General features: G+C 33.8%; 1 protein-coding gene across 7 annotated transcripts in view; it reads left to right on the forward strand.

Moving 5' to 3' along the window:
• Window positions 1-19397, forward strand: part of Odf2l (outer dense fiber of sperm tails 2 like) — a 108127-nt gene that overhangs the window by 69095 nt on the left and 19635 nt on the right. For all 7 annotated transcript variants that reach the window (XM_090334477.1, XM_090334474.1, XM_090334476.1 and 4 more), the window contains 9 exons: window positions 762-912; window positions 3388-3520; window positions 4124-4246; window positions 5677-5739; window positions 5894-5965; window positions 6498-6614; window positions 11592-11777; window positions 17129-17238; window positions 18357-18492. In XM_090334477.1, coding sequence (XP_090190603.1) covers window positions 800-912; window positions 3388-3520; window positions 4124-4246; window positions 5677-5739; window positions 5894-5965; window positions 6498-6614; window positions 11592-11777; window positions 17129-17238; window positions 18357-18492 — 1053 coding nt within the window. In that variant the 5' untranslated portion in view covers window positions 762-799. Of the gene's footprint in view, window positions 1-761; window positions 913-3387; window positions 3521-4123; window positions 4247-5676; window positions 5740-5893; window positions 5966-6497; window positions 6615-11591; window positions 11778-17128; window positions 17239-18356; window positions 18493-19397 lie in introns of those variants that run through there.

Genomic DNA, 19397 nt, shown 5'->3' on the forward strand with positions numbered 1-19397 from the left:
CAGTTGATTTTTGAGGGTTAATTTTATAGCCTGCTACCCTTCCAAAGTTTTGAATCAGCTCAAGGAGCTTGGGAGTGGAGTCTATAGGGTTCTTTAAATACAGAATCATATCATCTGCAAAGAGGGAAAGTTTCACTTCCTCTTTCCCTATTTGGATCCCCTTTATGCTTGCTTCTTGCCTTACTGCTCTGGCTAGGAATTCTAATACTATGTTAAAGAGGAGTGGATAGAGCGGGCATCCTTGTCTCATTCCTGTAAATCAGTAATCTTTAAGGATTGATTATTACTCATATTTGCAAAATAGACATGTTTCATCATGAACAAGTTCTACAAAAGCAAAATACTGTGTCAGTTGGTGATTTATTGCACATAATACAGTTCGTTGCAAAACATCTGCTTTTTCATACAAATACACATTTTTCAATTAAAATGATAGCATATTATATAAAGGTAGATTTTAGTTTTTGTTTTATTTATTTTGAGACACTATAATACTTAAAAATGGGCATAAAGATTTCTCATAATTTTGTAAAGAATAACAGGACTTTTGAAGATAGTATATGGAAATTGGCAATTGAAGAATGATGTGCTATGCAATTTTGGTCTATTTTTAGAGTAACAATGAATTGTAATTAAAATTTGAGTTCTTGAAATGTATTTTTACATCAAAATTTGCATCTTTGTGTTATATCACAGGGTAATGAGAGAGCAAAATGAATGTCTACTGAAATAATATTTAATAACTAAAATTTTCATTTCAGTTTCTGTGGAGAAATTATTGAATCCCTTTACTGAATTTATGGAGCAGCTTATCAAAGATGGTAGCCATTCTGAAGAACTCTTTTCTCATCTTAAAAATTCACCAATGAAAACATATTTACAATGTTATGCCAGTGAAGGACATATCAACAGGTATTCTCATCATCATTTGGGGAAGTCTAATTTTCTGATTTTAGTGTGTCATGTTTTGTCCATAATGTGCATTATCTAAATCAAACATAGTATTCTTTCAAGAATATCCTTTACAAATTTAGCATTTATCTTCAAAATATATTTGTTTAATCTAATCACAAATGTATTCACTTTGCAGAATGTTATTTTCCCCCTTCTTTATCAGTTTTTTTTTCCAGACAAGTCTATATTTCATAGCTCAAGGTGGCCTCCTATTGAGTTATCTGTACTTTCACCCATGAGTGCTAGAGTTAACAGGTATAAGCCACCTTGCTGTTATCATGCTTTTGTATCATAATGATGGGAGGATAAAGGAAGACTGTTTAAGAATTTGTAAAGTACATCTTTTAAACTCACATAAAAGAAAATACAAGAATGCAGGCAAGAATCCATTGTGTATATGTATACATATATACATATAGCCTCTGTGTGTGTGTGTGTGTGTATACACATATATACCAAAGAATTGAGAAATATTAGGGAAGGGAGGGTGGATTGAAGAGAGGTGAAGATGTTGAGGGATGACACAAGATGCATTGTACACATGAATTGTTTTGCCAGATGACAGAAACTTCAATTCATGACCTAAGATTATGATGAGTATGACAAACAGTGGCTTTGGAGAAGTGGGTTGATTAAGATGTACTGTGTTCATGGACTGCTTAGGTGAATGGCAACACTTTTGTCCTACTACATAAAGATAATAAAAATATTCAAAAGTATGGATATTGGAAGTATACTTGATGAGTACTAGTATACTGTCTTTGGAATATTGCTGCATAACAAATATTTCTTGTATTTTATTTTTCTAAAATGGGGGATATACTTAATTATATGATTCATGATTCCCCTTAATAGTAATCTTTAAAGATCATTAATGTCATTATTGATGATGTAGTCCAGCTTCTAGTTTACTGGCTATGAATGAAAATGTTTTATTTGTAGTAATTCATGACTTTCTGTCCATTGCTTTTGTTGTTGTTGTTGTTGTTTTTGCCAGTTCTGGGCTTGAGCTCAGGGCCTGAGCACTGTCCTTGGACTTTCTCAAGGCTAGAGCTCTACCACTTGAGCCTCTGCACCATTTCCGGCTTTTTTCTATGTATGTGTTACCGAGGAATTGAACCCGGGTTTTCGTGCATGCTAGGCAAGCACGCTACCACTAGGCCAAACTCCTGGCCCCTGTTGTTTGTTTTATGTTGGTATTAGGCCTTGAATTCAGGACTTGGGCACTGTCCTTTCTCTTTATTGCTCAAGGCTATCACTCTATCCCCTGAACTACAGCTGTACTTCCAGCTTTTTGCTGGTTAGTTGGAGATAAGAGTCTCTTGGATTTTCTTACCCGGCTGGATTTGAATGATGATCCTTCGATCTCTGGCTCCTGAGTAGTTAGACTTTCAAGCATGTGCCTTGATGTCCATTGATTTAATGATGGACAGTTATTATTTGTCTGTCATAATCTTCTCAGGCCCTTTGCTTTAACCCAATGATACTTTAGAACAAAATCTACTTCTTGGCGTAGATTGTAAGATGACATTAATTATAACCAAGTCCATATACAATGTTATAAAGAAAACAAAGCTACCAAGTAAAGGAATATCCAAAACGTCAGGAAATTTGGGGGCTAGAGCCGTTCACAGAAATATTTTGAATCAAATGCTTGTCAAACTGAAGGTAGGCTTGACATATTTTATCAGCACATGCCCCAAATCTTTCAAATCATTTTGTGATGTTGATAAGCTTTCCTGCTCACTCAATTCTTCTCTAATACCTGTTTTTCCTAGAAGTTAAGTATTAAAACTCTGTTTCTGAGTTAATCTTTAAAGTTTTTATTCTGTCATTCTGTAAGTTTTGGATATGTGCTGATAGAGACAGGTCAAGACTTCCTTGTGACACATGAGGATTGAGAGAAGCAGCAGAGCACGTCTATTACCAGATAGTGAAAACAAAAAAATCTTACCACAGCACATGGTAATATCCAGATGAACATAACTGAGAAGGCCGATAGTTTCAACTTTTAGTGTTAATAGATATATTCTGAAACTCAATGTGAAGGACTTTAGTTCCCTGATTTGCTTTAGCTTTGGTATTGCATTTGTTTTGAGAAAGTTTTTGTGATCTAGAAAGGCAAATCTTTTTAATAAATAGAATGAGTAAGTAAAGATAAAAAGACATGTATACATTAGCAGATTCATTTTATATATCAGAAACTATTTCTATTATCTTTGTTTTAATAAAAATTCTTCTATATATAGAAACTGAATATGAAATATACACATGTAGGAAAAATGCCCACATTTTCAGTGGCAATTTACTATCACATTTTGTAGAGCAATTTATTATCTATAATAGTCAATTTGTGCCATGTTTATATAAAAATGTAATTTGTTTTTGTGATTGATTTAACTTGGAATTTTTTCTTTTTGTATTTGTAATTAGCCTGAGTCAAGACATTTTAAATGAAAAGACTGGATTGAAGGCAACACTTAAGGAAGCTGAGCTGGCAGCCTGTTCGGTAGCATTACTTTTACCATTATTTAAGAACACTGTTGAAGAAATCAGTTTAGACAGTGTGAGTGTTTGATTTATGAACATCTAATAAAATATAAAACTAGCATAGTTATAAATGCATTAACTGAGGTCTCATTCTTAAATAGGTATGTTTGTATGTGACAGTTTAATGCCCAAGTGGTATTTATAATGTTCTTTATTCCTGTGTCATTAATTATAATTCTTTCCTTAAAGGTATGACTCACACATGTATTTCATAAGAGGCTTAGCTGGAAACTCTGTATTTCATATTTTGATGCTTAACTTACTTGTCCTTGAAACAGAGAATAATCTTAGAATAAACATTTCTGAATGGAATTAAAGTACATTTTCATTGGTATTATGTGGAATAGTAAACTATTTTAAAGCATTGCCAAACAAGTTTCAGTTAGAGTCCAAAATAAATTATGTTCTATAATTCTTATAATAAATACTGAACTGAATTTAGAATGTAGGTGTTGGTTTTTTATTTTATTGATCATGGTACAGATCCTACCTACTATTAATAAATTTGCTATTACTTTATACAAAAGAATGACAGTTACTAGACAAATTATTCATTGATAATACTGTATTTTAGAATGTTTAATGCTGTGTATTAAAATATGTTCTTATATTTTATTAGGCTAACCTTTCTGCATTCAATTTGAAGATTTCTGAACAGAAGGAAATATTATCAAAAGAATTAGATACTTTTAAGCGTGTACAACTGGCCTTAGAGCATCTTAGAAAGACAGATTACAAACAAGTAAGACTTGACCCTATATACTCACTTGAAAGAAACTTGATTTTTCTATCCATAGAAATGTAAATTGGTGTATTGAAGTGCAAAGCATTCTTTGAATATTCGTTTGAAATGGTAATCATTCATCAGTTGATGGACACTCACGTGGTGTCTATTTCCTGCTTATTGTGAAGTGTGCTGCAGTTAATTTAGGATTGCAGGTATCTCTTTGAAAAACTGAATTCAGTTTCTTTGATATATATCTGTGAGTGGGATTGCTGGATTATGTGGTAATCTGAGGTATTTTGTTGTTGATACTGCTCCCTTGATACTTTTTTTCAAATATTTATTGTAAAGATGATGTACGGAGGAGTTACAGTTATATTAGTCAGGTAGTGAGTACATTTCTTTTTGAACAGTGTCACCCCTTCCCTCCTTTTCGGCTGGCTCCCAAGTTGTATAATTCATTTCCAACATAGTAGTAGTCAGAGTTTTTAAGGAACCTGCCTCTACACTGTCTTCCCTAATGGGTGTAACTAATTTACATTCCTGTTATGAGAGAATTTCCTCCCTTCCCCCATATTATTGTTTTATTTGTTACCTTATTATATTTTTACATTTTGGTAATAGCTATTTTTACTGAGCTGACCATACTCATTATGTCTGAATTACCTGATGTGATGTTATTTTTTTCATGTACTTGTTTGTATTTCTGTATTTTTTTTTAGATTTGTTCATTTAGATGTATTGTCTATTTTAAAATAGTTTTATATGTACATGTGAATATCCTTTGTATGAAAAGCATGCATAGCTTTTTCATATATCAAGCAGGAGCCTGACCATCAAAAACAAATACTCTTTGTGTTCGCATTTAAAAATGGTTACATATAATTCTGTTATTAATTTGCTATCATTTTTGAGAAATTCCTTAATTTTAGAATTTATAATTTTGATTAACCATAAACAGCATTGCATTGAACCCCTTTTATAAATGATTTTGTGATTAAGGAGTCTGCTGTTCGCTCATGAGTTATTTGAGATTAATTTAGAAAATGAGTTTATAAATTATGGGTAAATATGATTTAGAACATACAGATTAAACTTTCTGATGACTATTCTAGAAATTAATACTGTATGTAGTAGTTGTCCATGTAAATTTTGGAGTAATATTTATTCTACCTTCTATTTTTTGTTTTTTGATGTGGTTCTGGGATTTGAACTCAACCTGGGCACTGTCCATAAGCTGTTTTGCTCAAGGCTAATACTGAAACACTTTAACTGCAATTCTACTTCTAGCTATTTTGGTGGTTAGTTGGAGATAAGAGTCCCCTTTCTGGTTTTGACAGATCTCAGCCTCTTGAGATTATAGCCAGGATTATAAGCATGAGCCACTGCTGGCCTCCCTCCCCCCAGCTACTTTGTGAACATTGATTTATGACCTCCTTTCTTCACAGGCAGGAGACAATTTACCCAGCATGTTGTTAAAGAATCTAACTGATAATGAAAGTGAAAATAATGTAAGTTTTTTTTTTACTTTATATCCATTCTTTTCTTTTCTCCTCTCCCTCCGTTTCTCCCTCTCACCTCCCCCCTCTTTTTCTGTGCTTATTTGTATGCCAGACATTATTGTTCAAATTGTAAAATTCTATTCTTACATTATATTTGCCAAAGAATCTTAAGAAGAAGGTTTTGGAAAAGGAAACACATATTCAAGAACTTTCATGTTTATTTCAGAGTGAAAAGGTTAGTAAATTTTGAGCTTTGAATTTAATTTGTCATATTTTCTTAATATTGACACCCCCTTCCCTTCTTCCCATTCTAGTCTAGTTCCATATCCTCAGAAATAAATACAAGAAAGGCTTTGTCAGTCTAGATTATTTGTGTATTTTATGTTGATGTATCAAATATCCCTATATTTACGGATTTTAGTCAGGACAGTTCACATAAATGACTACAAATTAGGAAACTGTAAATTTGTGTTTCAGTTTGGGGACAGATTAAGGAATTAGTGTATTTCTAAGAGAATTTTAGACATGCCTAGAGCTGTACATAGGAGGATACATAGGGATTTTTACAAAGATAATTATCAGGAAGTATTAAAATGTAGGTAATAGAGAAAACATAGTTTTACAAGAAAGTCATTTGTAGTTGAGCAGCAGTTTATATACAGTAGACTTTGCTTTTTAGCATCATATTAGATAGTTACTGATTGAAATATGAGAAATGGTATGAGAAATATAGCAAATAACATTTTGTTATTTTTTTTCTTTTACAGGCTAATGCTTTGAAAGCAAATCGTTTTTCTCAGTCAGTGAAAGTAGTACATGAACGACTACAGGTCCAAATTCATAAAAGGGAAGCAGAAAATGCTAAGTTAAAAGACTACATAAAGGTTATAAATATTTATTCATTTTTATAGTTTAAGTGAAATGAATGAAAAAATGTAAAGCCATTCCTTCATTGTGGAATGTGGTGATTATGAAAGAATTTGGGTCCTTCCATGGACATGTTTATATTAAAGATAAATCTTAGTAGAAACACTTCAGGCCCTTCTAAAAATTTGGGTTCAGATCAATATATATAATGCTATCTTTTTTCAGTGCCAAGTTTGGATTTGTAGGGATTGATTTACTTCAAAAAAAAATCTTTCTCTTGATAGAGTTAATTTAAGTTTACTGAGAATTTGTAGTAACTAGAAAGCAAAAGCGGAATACTGGTAGCTCATGCTTGTAATGGTAGCTACTTGGTAGCCTGGGATCTGAGGATCATGATTTGAAACTGGCTCTAGGCAGGAAAATCCACAAGACTCTATGTCCAGTTAACTAGTAAAAAAATAAAAGCTGGAAGTGGTAGCTCAGAGATAGCACCTAGACCCTGAGTTCAAGTCCTAAGACGGGCACAAAAGTAAAATAAGTAGAAAACCATAAAGTAGGAAATAAAAATATAACAAAAACCTTGGAACTACTGACAACATTCTGGCATATGTTAGTCTAATTTCATTTCTATGTCTTTATGTACATAATCTCATATGTAATGAACAGGCAATAAATTTAAAATTAGTCTAGTCTTGATAGTCAGATACTTGAGCAATTTCTTTTGCAACAGGCCACTCAAGGGAAATTTTTGGTTTCATTGTGCTTTTGCAGTCAGAGTCACTTTTTTATTTTATTTTATTTTTTACCATTTCTGGGTTTGAGCTCAGGGTCTGAGCACTGTCCTTGGACTTTCTCAAGGCTAGAGCTCTACCAGTTGAGCCTCAGCGCACACTTCCAGCTTTTTTCTATGTGTGTGGTACCAAGGAATTGAACCTGGGTCTTTGTGCATGCTAGGCAAGCACTCTACCACTATGCCAAACTCCTGGCCCAGTCAGAGTCACTTTTAAAGATTTGAAATTTCATGTATTGACACCTACCTGGATCCAGTGTTTTGCTAAAGGAAAAGAAGCAATATTTTCACTTTCAGAGAAATAAAGAGACTGAAAGCCCGTTAAGCATGAGGCCTTCTAGTTAGATTTTTGCTTGTTTATCCTCCTAAATCATATCATATGTCTGCAACTTATGGCACACAGTTTAACACTGTGCTCAGGTTAAAATTTTGTTTTTCCTATGGAGGGTGTAAACTTTGTCCTTTATTCTGCTCCATGTTCTTTGAAGCACTGACCTCTATAAATTCCCTGTATCATTTGCATCTGGTGTGCTAATCCACTGCAGATGAAAGGTATATAGGGAAAGTGAATAGTGGTGATTTAACCTATCAGGTAATCATCTGCCACTGATTAACTTAAATTTTTAAAAATGTTCTCATATAGCAATTGGGGACTTTTTTTTTAAAATAAGGTGATAACAGAGGTGATATTCTTCAGGTAGTGAGTACATTACTTCTTGAACATTGATACCCCTTCCAATTGGGAACATTTTTGAAAATATAGTGTCTTCAGTTTAAAAGTATAATATGGAAATACTGAATGTCTTTTATTTTTGGGCTGTACTTGGGTCTGAAGTCATGGTCTCATGTTTACTAGGGTGGCACTCTACCATTGAGCCAAATGTCTGCCATGACGCTTGCTAGTTATTTTTAGGATAGGGTCTAATGTCCCATCCAGAGTTTGGCTCATACCTAGACTGTAATCACCTCCTGTAGGCTGAGATCGCTATAAACACAAGTGCAAACTACTGTGTCCTGCTTTCCTCCAAGGAGATGAAGTAAGTATTGAGGACTTTTCTGTCTGAGCCGGCCTGGAACTTGTACTCTTCCCATTCTCAGTCTCCCACAGAACTTGGATTTCTGGCATAAGCCACCTGTGCTTGATTTAGTAAAATGATTTTTTAAAAAGGCAGTGATAGTTATTGATAGTCTTGATAGTTATTATATACTTGAACATTTGGAAAAAGAATATAAGAAAGAACCTAGAGATTTTGCCATGATATTCTCCTAATACTAAGGTCAATTGCTTTTCAGGAGTAGAATTATTAAGATATGATTGGGGAAAATGCCTTACTTATTTTTCTATTGTTTTTCTCATATGCACTTTTTGAATTTAAAGCATTAGGTAATCAGGGATAACAGTTGTGATTTTAGGTTTAACAATTTTATTCCATTTTTTTTTAAAGCACTAAGACTTGGTTTGATGGTAAACCCCACTATGTGGAAAGCAAAAATGTTAGGACTGAGGTTAGAGGCTGCCCCCAGCTAAAAACAACAGTTTCTATTTGAAAAATAAACTAAAAGCAAAAAGAGCTAAGGTTATGGCTCAAGTAGTAGGGCACTTAGTGCAAAGTCCTGAGTTTAAACCCCAGCTCATTAATAAATAAAATTTTATAATTCTTTGAGATCTACTCCAAAGGTGTTTTAAATAATTTTTTCTGTCTTTGAAGTATAGTAATTAGAATTTTTAAAATGCTGTTAGAAGATGAGAGAATAATTGTTTGTATAGTAGGCAACATGTACATAAACAGTAAAAGACAACTACAAACCCATTCATTTGGCAAATGACTGAGCAGTTGTTTATTGAGAAGCTATAAAAATAATTGGATAGCTTCAGCATTACTTCATTTTCTTTTCTTTTCTTTTCTTTTCTTTCTTCCCCTCCTTATTCCCCTCCCTGTCTCCCTTCCTCCTTCCCTTCCTCCTTCCCTTCTTTTCCCTTTCCCCTTCCCTTCCTCCTTCCCTTCCTCCTTCCCTTCCTCCTTCCCTTCCCTTGTCCTTCCCCTTCCCCTTCCCCTTCCCCTTCCTTCCCTTCTCCTTCCTTCCCCTCTCCTTCCTTTCCTTCTCTTTCCCTCCCTCCCTCCCTCCCTCCCTCCTTCCTTCCTTCCTTCTTCCCTTTTTCTTTTTTTTTGGTGCTGGGGAATCAAACTCAGGATATTAAACTTAGGCAAGTGCTTTTCTACTGAGCTTTATCTGAGCCCTCAGCATACTTCCTGATGGGATTTAATAAAACTAGTGAGAAAATCTAATTGCCACCTTATTTTTCACACTTCTTGTGTAGATTGAAGGTAGGTGTAGCAACTATTCATGGTATCATGATGACCCCCTGTGGCTCTTTAGAGGAATAACAGTTGTACTTTTTAAGGGTTATTCCTTTCTCTTTATGTTGATGCGATGTGTTTGTTTATATCAAACATTTATTTAAAAATTTATTCTTTTTTTTTTTTTTTTTTGCCAGTCCTGGGCTTGAGCTCAGGGCCTGAGCACTGTCCTTGGTCTTTATCAAGACTACTATCTATTCAGTCTCAGCACCACTTCTGGCTTTTTCTATATATGTGGTACCAAGGAATCGAACCTGGGTCTTCGTGCATGCTAGGCAAGCACTTTAACCACTAGGCCAAACTCCAAGCCCTAAAAATTTATTCTTAAGGACATTTTAAGATGTTTTGCTGCTTGTAATTTAGTCTACCTAATCACTCTTCAGAGATCAAATGTAATGATATACTTTTTAATCTCAAACTTTTTTAAGAAGCACAAATTTTGTTGATTATAGAATTAAGCAGAAAAGCTTCATCTTATAAACCCTTTAACTTTTTATTAAAATAATTGCCTGAGGAATTGGAGACTAAAAACCAAATTTCTATGGTATTTTCAGATTCTTTTGAGTAATACACAGTTTTCTCAATGAAAAGCATTAAAATCTCAAGTGTTTATGACCTTAAGTACAAAGTCTTAAAATAATTGGAAGTAAAAACATAAATTAACATATCATACTAAATTAACATATCATTCTTCTGTGTTAATATTCAGTCTTTCATATTCCAAAGAGATTTGTCAAGAAAATCATCATGCCAGTGATGATTAACATCATTATTACCACCCAAATCATCTGATGAAAATCTATCTTCAGACATTTTTTACCTTTATTTATATTATGGCTCTAATATTGTTAATTTATCTAACTGTATGTGTGATCCTAGAATCAATCTTTATTTTCATAATTTACTATTGGTAAATCAGTACTTTAAAAACTGAAACCCTATTAGGGCAATAACTTTAGTAAATTAAAATTATTTAATTTGCTGTCTGTTTACATTTTCAGAGTTGCCTTTTTTCTAAGCTTTGCATGCCTATTTTTGTGATCATTTTCTAATTCGTTTGTGGGTTTTTTTTGTTTGTTTTTTGTTTTTTGCCAGTCCTGGGCCTTGAGCTCAGGGCCTGAGCACTGTCCTTGGGCTTTCTCAAGGCTAAGCTCTACCACTTGAGCCACAGCACTATTTCTGGCTTTTTTTACTATGTATGTGGTACTGAGGAATCAAAACCAAGTCTTCCTGCATGCTGGGAAAGCACGCTACCATTAGGCTAAACTCCTGGTCCCTCATTGTGTTTTTTAAATGAATTTCTCAAACTAGTTCTATGTGTTACATTTTAGATGTTGAACTAAGAAGAAATATCACTGTTTACCACATAAAATAAGGAAGTTAGCATTTATACCTTTATTACCAACATTAGTCTTTCAAATAATATGAGAAAACATGTTAGATAGGCTTAAACCTTTTCAATTTACAGTTACAACTATTTACAAAGAAACAGTGTGAATCATTGTTTTACTTTTATTAATCTTAGGATTAGTTGTTTTAAAAATTTGATGAAGGGGCCAGGAGTTTGGCCTAGTGGTAAAGTGCTTGCCTAGCATGCACAAAGACCCACGTTCAATTTCTTAGTACCATATACATAGAAAAAGCTGGAAGTGGTGCTGTGGCCCAAGTGGTAGAGCTATAGCCTTAAGAAAGCCCAAGTACAGTGCCCGGGCCCTGAGTTCAAGCCCCAGGACTGGCAATAAATAAATAAATAATAAAAAAAATTGGTGAAAATAGTATGAATGTTCTTATAATGTTGACACTAAACATTAGAGTTCTGAATTTTTCATACTTTTTTTTTTCAGAGCATAGAGAATAAAATAGCCAAATGGAACTTGCAGCTGAGAATGAATAAGCAAGAGACTGTAGCCGTGAAAGAAGCAAGTCAGCAAACAGCCATTGCCCTGAGAAAAGCATCAAAAATTTATCAGCAACGGCTTGAACATTTTACAGGAGATATTGAACACCTTACTTCCCAAATTAGAGACCAAGTAAATATAGACGTTCTTTTCTAAAGAAGATAGATTTTACAAAGTGAAGGCTATAATGCTCAATATAGTAATATTATTATTATTATTATTATTATTATTATTATTTTGGTCGTGGTGGGGCTTGAACTCTGGGCCTGGGCACTGTCTCTAGCTCTTTAGCTCAAGGCTACCACTTGAACCACAACACCACTTCCAGTTTTCTGGTGGTTAATTGGAGATAAGAGTCGCACGGACTTTTTGCTTAGGCTGACTTTGAACCACAGTACTCAGATCTCAGCCTCCTGAGTAGCTAGGATTATAAGCGTGAGCCACCAATACCCAGCAGCAATTTTATTCTCACAGTGTAATTATTATTTTAAAATTTGTACTCATAATTTTTCCTTTTATTTATATAAAATTTGAACTATGATAACATTTTCTTGGAAAATTTATGTAAAGGCAATATTTTAGTGTATCACATTACATGGACCATATGGCAACCTACTAAGGAAGGCTTCATACCCTTTGCCCCTTGGAAAGTTACAGTACACACAAGTGTACTAAAGGCCTAGAGAGGGCACTCTGAAGCCCAGAGTAGTGAGAATATTGAACTTAGAGTTTCCCACATTCACTTAACCACAGAACTCTTCTTTTATCCACGAAGCCACTTTTGGAAATGGTTCTGAGAAATATCAGTCTGAGAAATGCTGATTTATGTTGTTAGACCATATGATTTTATTCAGTAATTCACTTCATTTAATCTCTGTAATGCATTTAAAACCATATGCTGACGTAAACACACCATATGAAAGATATCTTTGGGTATAGTTCAAAGTTGAAAAATAAACCTAATAATGCTTTGTTGTTTTTTGACAAATTATATTTATTCAATTACCAACTAAAATATTTATTGTTTTTAATGATTTACTTGTATACCAACCCTTAAGAACTCATGTTAAGGCTTATGGAATTATTAAAGACTTTGAGAAATGAAAGCAGGCTTCCATAAAATCTTGTGCAAAACAGCTTAATATTTTATAAGCTCAAGTGTTAACATTTTAAGGTTCTAATATTTAACCTACACTCTTCAGATTAAAAGAAAAGAGTTAAGGACCAGGTTCTAAGTCTACAAGGTTGTAGACTTGGTTGAATAACTGAAAGAATTCTTTTTTTATGTCTATGTAGTTACGTTTATATTTCCAATGCCATGTCCACAACCCGAATATTGAGTCATCGCTCTTGTACTGTTTGGATCTAATAGCCACATATTAAGGATACCATGCACCTTTTGTTCCTTTGGTCTTGACTTATCTCACTCAACATGATTCGCTCTAGATTCATCCACTTCCCCGCTATTGCCATTATTTTATCTTGTCTATTGACTATGTAGAATTCCATTGTATGCATATATATATGTTTATATGTATATATATATATATATATAACCACATTTTTTGTATCCATTCATTTGCAGTAGGGCATCTGGGTTGTTTCCATTGCCTGGCTATTGTGAATAGTGGAGAGATGAACATAGCTGAGCAGGTGTCCTTATATCCTGGGTTATGATGTTCAGGATAGATGCCCAGGAGTGTTATGGTGGGATTGTAGGGAAGGTCTGTTTTCAGTTCTTTAAGAATCCTCCAAACTGCCTTCCAGATGAGTTCAGAATATTGGCCATTCTAATTTGAGTAAGGTAGTATCTTAGGGTTGTTTTTGTTTGCATTTCCATTATAACCATGGATGATGAGCATTTTCTCATATGCTTTTCTGCCATTTTAGCCTCTTTTGATAAATCTCTCTTTAGTTTCCTTGCCCATTTAGTGATTGGTTTGTTGGTTTTGGGGGGGGGTATTAGTTTCTTGAGTTCCCTGTAGATACTGGATATTAAGCATTTGTCTGATGTATTATTGGTAAATATCTTTTTCCAGTTGGTTGGCTGTCTTTCTACTTTAGTAGATATGCTTTCATTTGTGCAGAAACTTCATTTTTTGATAGTCCCATTTGTCGATTCTCTCTCCAGTCTGTTGTGACCCAGGGATTCTGTTCATGAAGTTTTTGTCTGTGCCTATGAGTTGCAGTGTCTCTCCAATTCTATCATGTAGCGGTTTCAAGGTTTCAGGTCTGATATTGAAGTCTTTGATCCATTTTGAGTTAATGCTTGTGCATGGCAAAAGGTTAGGGTCAATTTTTAGTTTTCTGCATGTGGCTGCCCAGTAGTCTTTAGGTTTAACAGGTTAGATTAGGCATACTTCTTAGGGCTTTGAAGGCTCTTGGTCTAAATAACCAATTCCAAACAAAAGTAATAAATCTGATCATCTTTGTCAGCACCAACAATTGAATAGGCTGTGTTTGTTCCACTGTAAATCTTTAGCTCTTTTGTCAAATACAAGTTGACTATAGGTATGTGGTTTTATTTTTGGATCTTCTGTTCCATTGATCTTCTGGCCTATTTTTGTGCCAATACAATGGTGTTTTTGTTATTATGGCTCTATAGTAGAGTTTGAAGTCTGGTATTGTAATACCATCTGCATTGCTCTTTTTGCCTGGAATTATTTTGGCTATTCTGGGTTTTTTGTTGTACCATATTAACATTTGATTACACCTTCTATTTCTGTAAAGAATGTCTTTGGGATTTTGATGGTGATTGCATTGAATTTGTATATCAATTTTGGCAGTATGGCCATTTTCACTATATTGGTTCTCCCTACCCATGAGCATAACTGAAAGTATTCTTGAGAGGTAAAGATTAATGTTGTCATTGGGTTTCTTGAGATTTTCTTATTGATATAACTCTTGCACCTTGTCAGTGCAGCAAGACTTCTCCACTTACTAATTCCTTGATTTTACACAGAGAACTTAACCTTGCTTAGATTCAACTTCTTTTCTGTAAAGTGGAGGATAACACTGCTCCTTAGGTGATTGTAAGGAAGGATAAATGAAGAAATAACACATCAAACCACACTGCATGTTTACCCTATATTTTTGCCATTCTGTCTTCCTTTCTAGTTCTCTAGTGCAGTAGTTTGCTGTTTTGTCACCTGATGCTCCGACCTTCCTTTTTTTTCCCAGCTCATCATAACTAGTTCTTTGTTTTTAATCATTCATGTTTCTTTTGAGTTGGTATCAGAGATCTTCCCTGGCTATTTTTTAAGAAATAATCTAGTAACATTTAATCATACTTTTTTTTTTCATAGCACCTTATCACCATCTGGAAGTTATCTCATTATGGTTTTATTGTGTTTTGTTTTGTTTAGTGCTTCCACTATATTTAAAATGTACTTTAGGTTCAAAATGCAAACAGTTAAGAAATAAGAAATTTTACTGAGCTATTATATAGTTCATCACAGATGTACACAATGCTTAAAATTATTTTATAGAGACATCAGAGAGTAAAAATTTGGAAGAGTCCAAGATTGTAATTTTTCAGTTTCAGTGCTGTAGGGGAAAGGATGAAGGGGCTTTTGCTTGGTGTCCCTGTGTTTGTGAGAATGGGTTACCGATAGTGGTAATTATGTTGAGTAATTATACATACAATGAGTTAACCATTTCCTTCTTTAAAAATTGGATAGACCCTAATTTTGCTCCTAGTATTCTAGATATTCTAATTGTTTAAAGCAACAAGAAAGCTGGGCACTCGTGTCTTACATCTGTAACCTTAACTACTTAGCAATCTGAAATCTGAAGATCACAGTTTGAAGCTAGATTAGACAAACCTGAGTTCCTAAATACCTGAATTTACATTATAATATAAATTCACATTTAAAAAATTTATTCCTCATACATAATTTATAATTTATATGAAAATTTTATGTAAAACTAGGATACTAGTTCACAATATGCTTAATAACAATAGAAAATAAATTGAAAGGAAGAAAAAAACACAAAAATATATTTTGAGATAAACAATTTTTTTTGTCAGTCATAGGACTTGAACTTTAGGCCTGGGTACTGTCTCTGAGCTCTTCTGTTCAAGGGTTAGCACTCTTCCACTTGAGCCACAGTGCCACTTCCAGTTTCCTGATGGTTAATTGTAGATAAGAGTTGCATGGACTTTAGTGCCAGGGCTGGCTTTGAACCACAACTTTCAGATCTCAGCCTCCTGCATAGCTAGGACAGGCGTGAGCCACTGGTGCCCAGCTTGAAGTAAACATCTTATACACAGATGTTCAATAAATCTATGTTAAGTGATACGAATTGTGGTATGATAAAAGGTATGTCCAATAAGTGTTAATTACCATCAGCACTGTTTATCGATTTTCTAATCTTAATTAACACAGTCTGTTGTATTCCAGTCAAATTTTTTTTATTTTTCCTAGTCACTGCAGCTGTTTAGGCAGATCTTCAGAGTTGTTTGACATTCAATAAGTGCTTGCTGTGGTCTAGCACTCAGTGTTCAAGACCCTAGAAACACAGCGGTAAAAAAAAAAAAAAAAAACAGACAAAAATCCCTAGTTCATGAATCCCTACTTCACATATAAGTTGGATTAGCCACTGTTGCCACTTTGTCTTTCGTTCACACTAACAATGTTAGAATGTTGACAAGGGTGACTTCAAAAATAGAGCATGGCATCATTATAACAAAGATAAATAAGGCAATGTTTTAAAATGGTATGGAATTTTGAAAGTGGGATATTCCTATACATATATAGAAAACTAATTTTTCCTCTGGTAGTTGTGTGTTTCTTAACATATTGTACATACAGAATATAAAATGCGGCCAGGTGCTGAAGGCTCATTCCTATAATCCTAGCTACTCAGGAGGCTGAGATCTGAGGATTGCAGTTTTTGCCTGCTTGGGCAATAAAGTCTGCGAGACTCTTATCACTAATTAACTACCAAAAAAAAAAAAAAAGCCAGAGTGGAGCTGTGACTCAAGTGATAGAGTGTTAGCTTTGAGCAAAGAAGCTCAGAGACAACACCCAAGCCCAGAGTTAAGTTTCAAGGGTGATGCATGAAAAAATTTTTTAAAAAATGGTAAGTTGGAGTTGTCATTGGATCCATATCAAATAGCACTAATATAGATAGATATTTTGTTAAAATTTGCTTTCAGAATTTTCTATAAGAAAAGTTATATAATTATGTTTATTTGGTTATTTGAGATAGGATAGGGAAGGGGGGAAACAAGATGAGGGGAGGGGGTGGGAGGAGGGAAATGGGGACCAAAACATGAGAAAGGTATCAATGTTTGTGAAGTAATGCACTTTCTGTCTGGTGAATATAATGTAACCTTCTATTAATTACAATTAAAAAAAGAAAAGTTATATAATTTATTGGAAAATGTTTACTTAATAACATATTTGCATAAGAATCTTTAACATAACAAAAATAATTCTATTACATGATGAGTACTTGATGTTTTTTTTTTTTTTTAGGAAGCCAAGTTGTCTGAAACAGTTTCAGCTTCCAATGCCTGGAAAAGTCGTTATGAGAAAATTGTAATTGAAAAAGCTGAATTAGAGGTTCAGATCGAAACAATGAAAAAGTAAGAATGGTTTTAGAATCTTTTTACTGTTTAGTGAAAACTATTTTTAGTTCTTTCCTGTTCAAATAGTTTGAGTAGGTTGTATTATTTCTTTTTGGATTTCATGTGGTAAATGTACTATTTATGGACTTAAAATTCTGCAAACTTTTCTTATTCTATTATAAAAAGTAGCAAGAAAATATTACAAGTTTGTTGGTACTTCCATTTTGGAGTTTTGAACTTGTAGATGAGTGTTTTTTATTTGACTGTGTGTCATCTGTTACTTATAGTATTAAGACTTAAATAGAAGTGATACTTTTCAAGTAATCCTGAATGTATAATATAAATGTAAATGATTTGAAAGTCCTAAAAATTATTATCTCTTAGTTAATGTGACATAAAGCTATAAGGAAACAATTGAGTATAAATACATTTATTTAATCTTTTAAACTTAAGTGCTGATAAACTTAACATAATAGAACCTTAATACCTATTTTAAATGTTTTATTTGCAGTGTATTGTCTTAAGGGTTTGTGTGTATGTGTGTATGTGTGTGGTTCATGGGGCTTGAACTTGGCTTGGGACGGTCCCTGAGCTCTTCAGCCCAAGGCTACCCCTTGAGCCAAACCCTATTTCCCATTTTCTAGAGGTTAACTGGAGATGAGTCTCAGGTCCTTTTGTGCCCGGTCTGACTTCGAACCTCGATCCTCAGATCTCAGCCTCCTGAGTAGCCTGGATTACAGGCGTGAGCCACCATGCCTGGCTGTCTTCAGTTCTATCATTAAAAACAAATGTGTGAAATAAGACAACTTACATATAAGTATATGCAACTAAAGACTTGTAGTTGTCTTACTTGATCTTTTTCTTTAAACTTGTTCCTAAAATTGTGTGTATACGATAATCGTTCAGACATTCTATCACTTAGCACTATTACTTTTTTTTTTACATCAGTAGCTATTTTACCAGTTACTTTATAGATTCCTTTTTCCAGATTCCCCTACTCTGTAAATTCTTTTAACATTTTGGACTTCTCCTGTTTGAAATAGTGTATCTTACCAAATTGATGTAGAAAACACTTAATGTGTGTTATGTAAATGAAATTTTCCATAACTTCTATAAAATGTATTTATTTTATGAAGGCAAATCACTGATCTTTTAGAAGACCTGAAGAAAGTAGAAACCCAAGGGAAAACTTCATGTGAAGGAATTCTTAGAAAACTTAACTCACTTGAATATGAAAGTGAAACTCTGGATCTTGAAAATACAAAATTAAAGGTACTGTGCATGTCTGTTTGTCCATTGCTTTATGTCAGCTTACACCACTTATAAAGAAATAAGCAGCAGGTTAGAATAGTGTTCTGTATCATTTTGTTTGTTAATGTTTCTTCACAAATTATAGTACATACAGATATAAGTCTATGTAACTTATTTGTGTATGTATATGAATATATCCACACATTTATGTGTATTTGATGTATGTAGTTATTTATACTGATGCATCTTTAAATTGTATTTTGCAGAATAAAATGAAGCTAATGAAGTTGAGCAACTCAAAAAATTACTCTAATTTTAGCAGTTAAGAGAATCATTCAAAATTATATTAAGTTTAATATGTAAAAGTATTTCTAGATGTCATGGTTACCATAGGATATAACCTCAGGCATGGTCTGTTTGAAGAAGTATGTTCTTGACTATATCATAACAAGGAAGAATTTTCCAACCAAATCAAATCCAAGGGTGATTTACTTGTATGTGTACCAGAGTGAAAAAATGGGAAAGAGATGTTTAGACTTTGAGATGAAAGATATTTAAGTTCTCCATCATTCAGAATTATACACAGCCACGATAAGACTTAATTAAATACTACTTTTGTAGGACGAAAAATAGAATCATGGGAGATGGAGGTGTGGTTTAAGTGGTAGAGCACCATCTTTAAGCATCAAATAAAGGTAAGAGAGCTAGACCCTGAGTTCAAGTCCAAGTACCAGCACACAAAAAGTATGGGCACTGGTGACTTACACCTATAATTCTATCTGCCAAGACCTTTGAAGATTGTGGCTCAAAGCCAAACCAGGAAGGAAGGAAGGAAGGAAGGAAGGAAGGAAGGAAGGAAGGAAGGAAGGAAGGAAGGAAGGAAGGGAGGGAGGGAGGGAGGAATGAAGGGAGGAGGGAAAGAGGAA

This window comes from Megascapheus bottae, chromosome 6 (assembly GCF_031878675.1).
Source record: "Megascapheus bottae isolate mThoBot1 chromosome 6, mThoBot2.hap1, whole genome shotgun sequence".
Classification (NCBI taxonomy): Eukaryota; Metazoa; Chordata; class Mammalia; order Rodentia; family Geomyidae; genus Megascapheus; species Megascapheus bottae.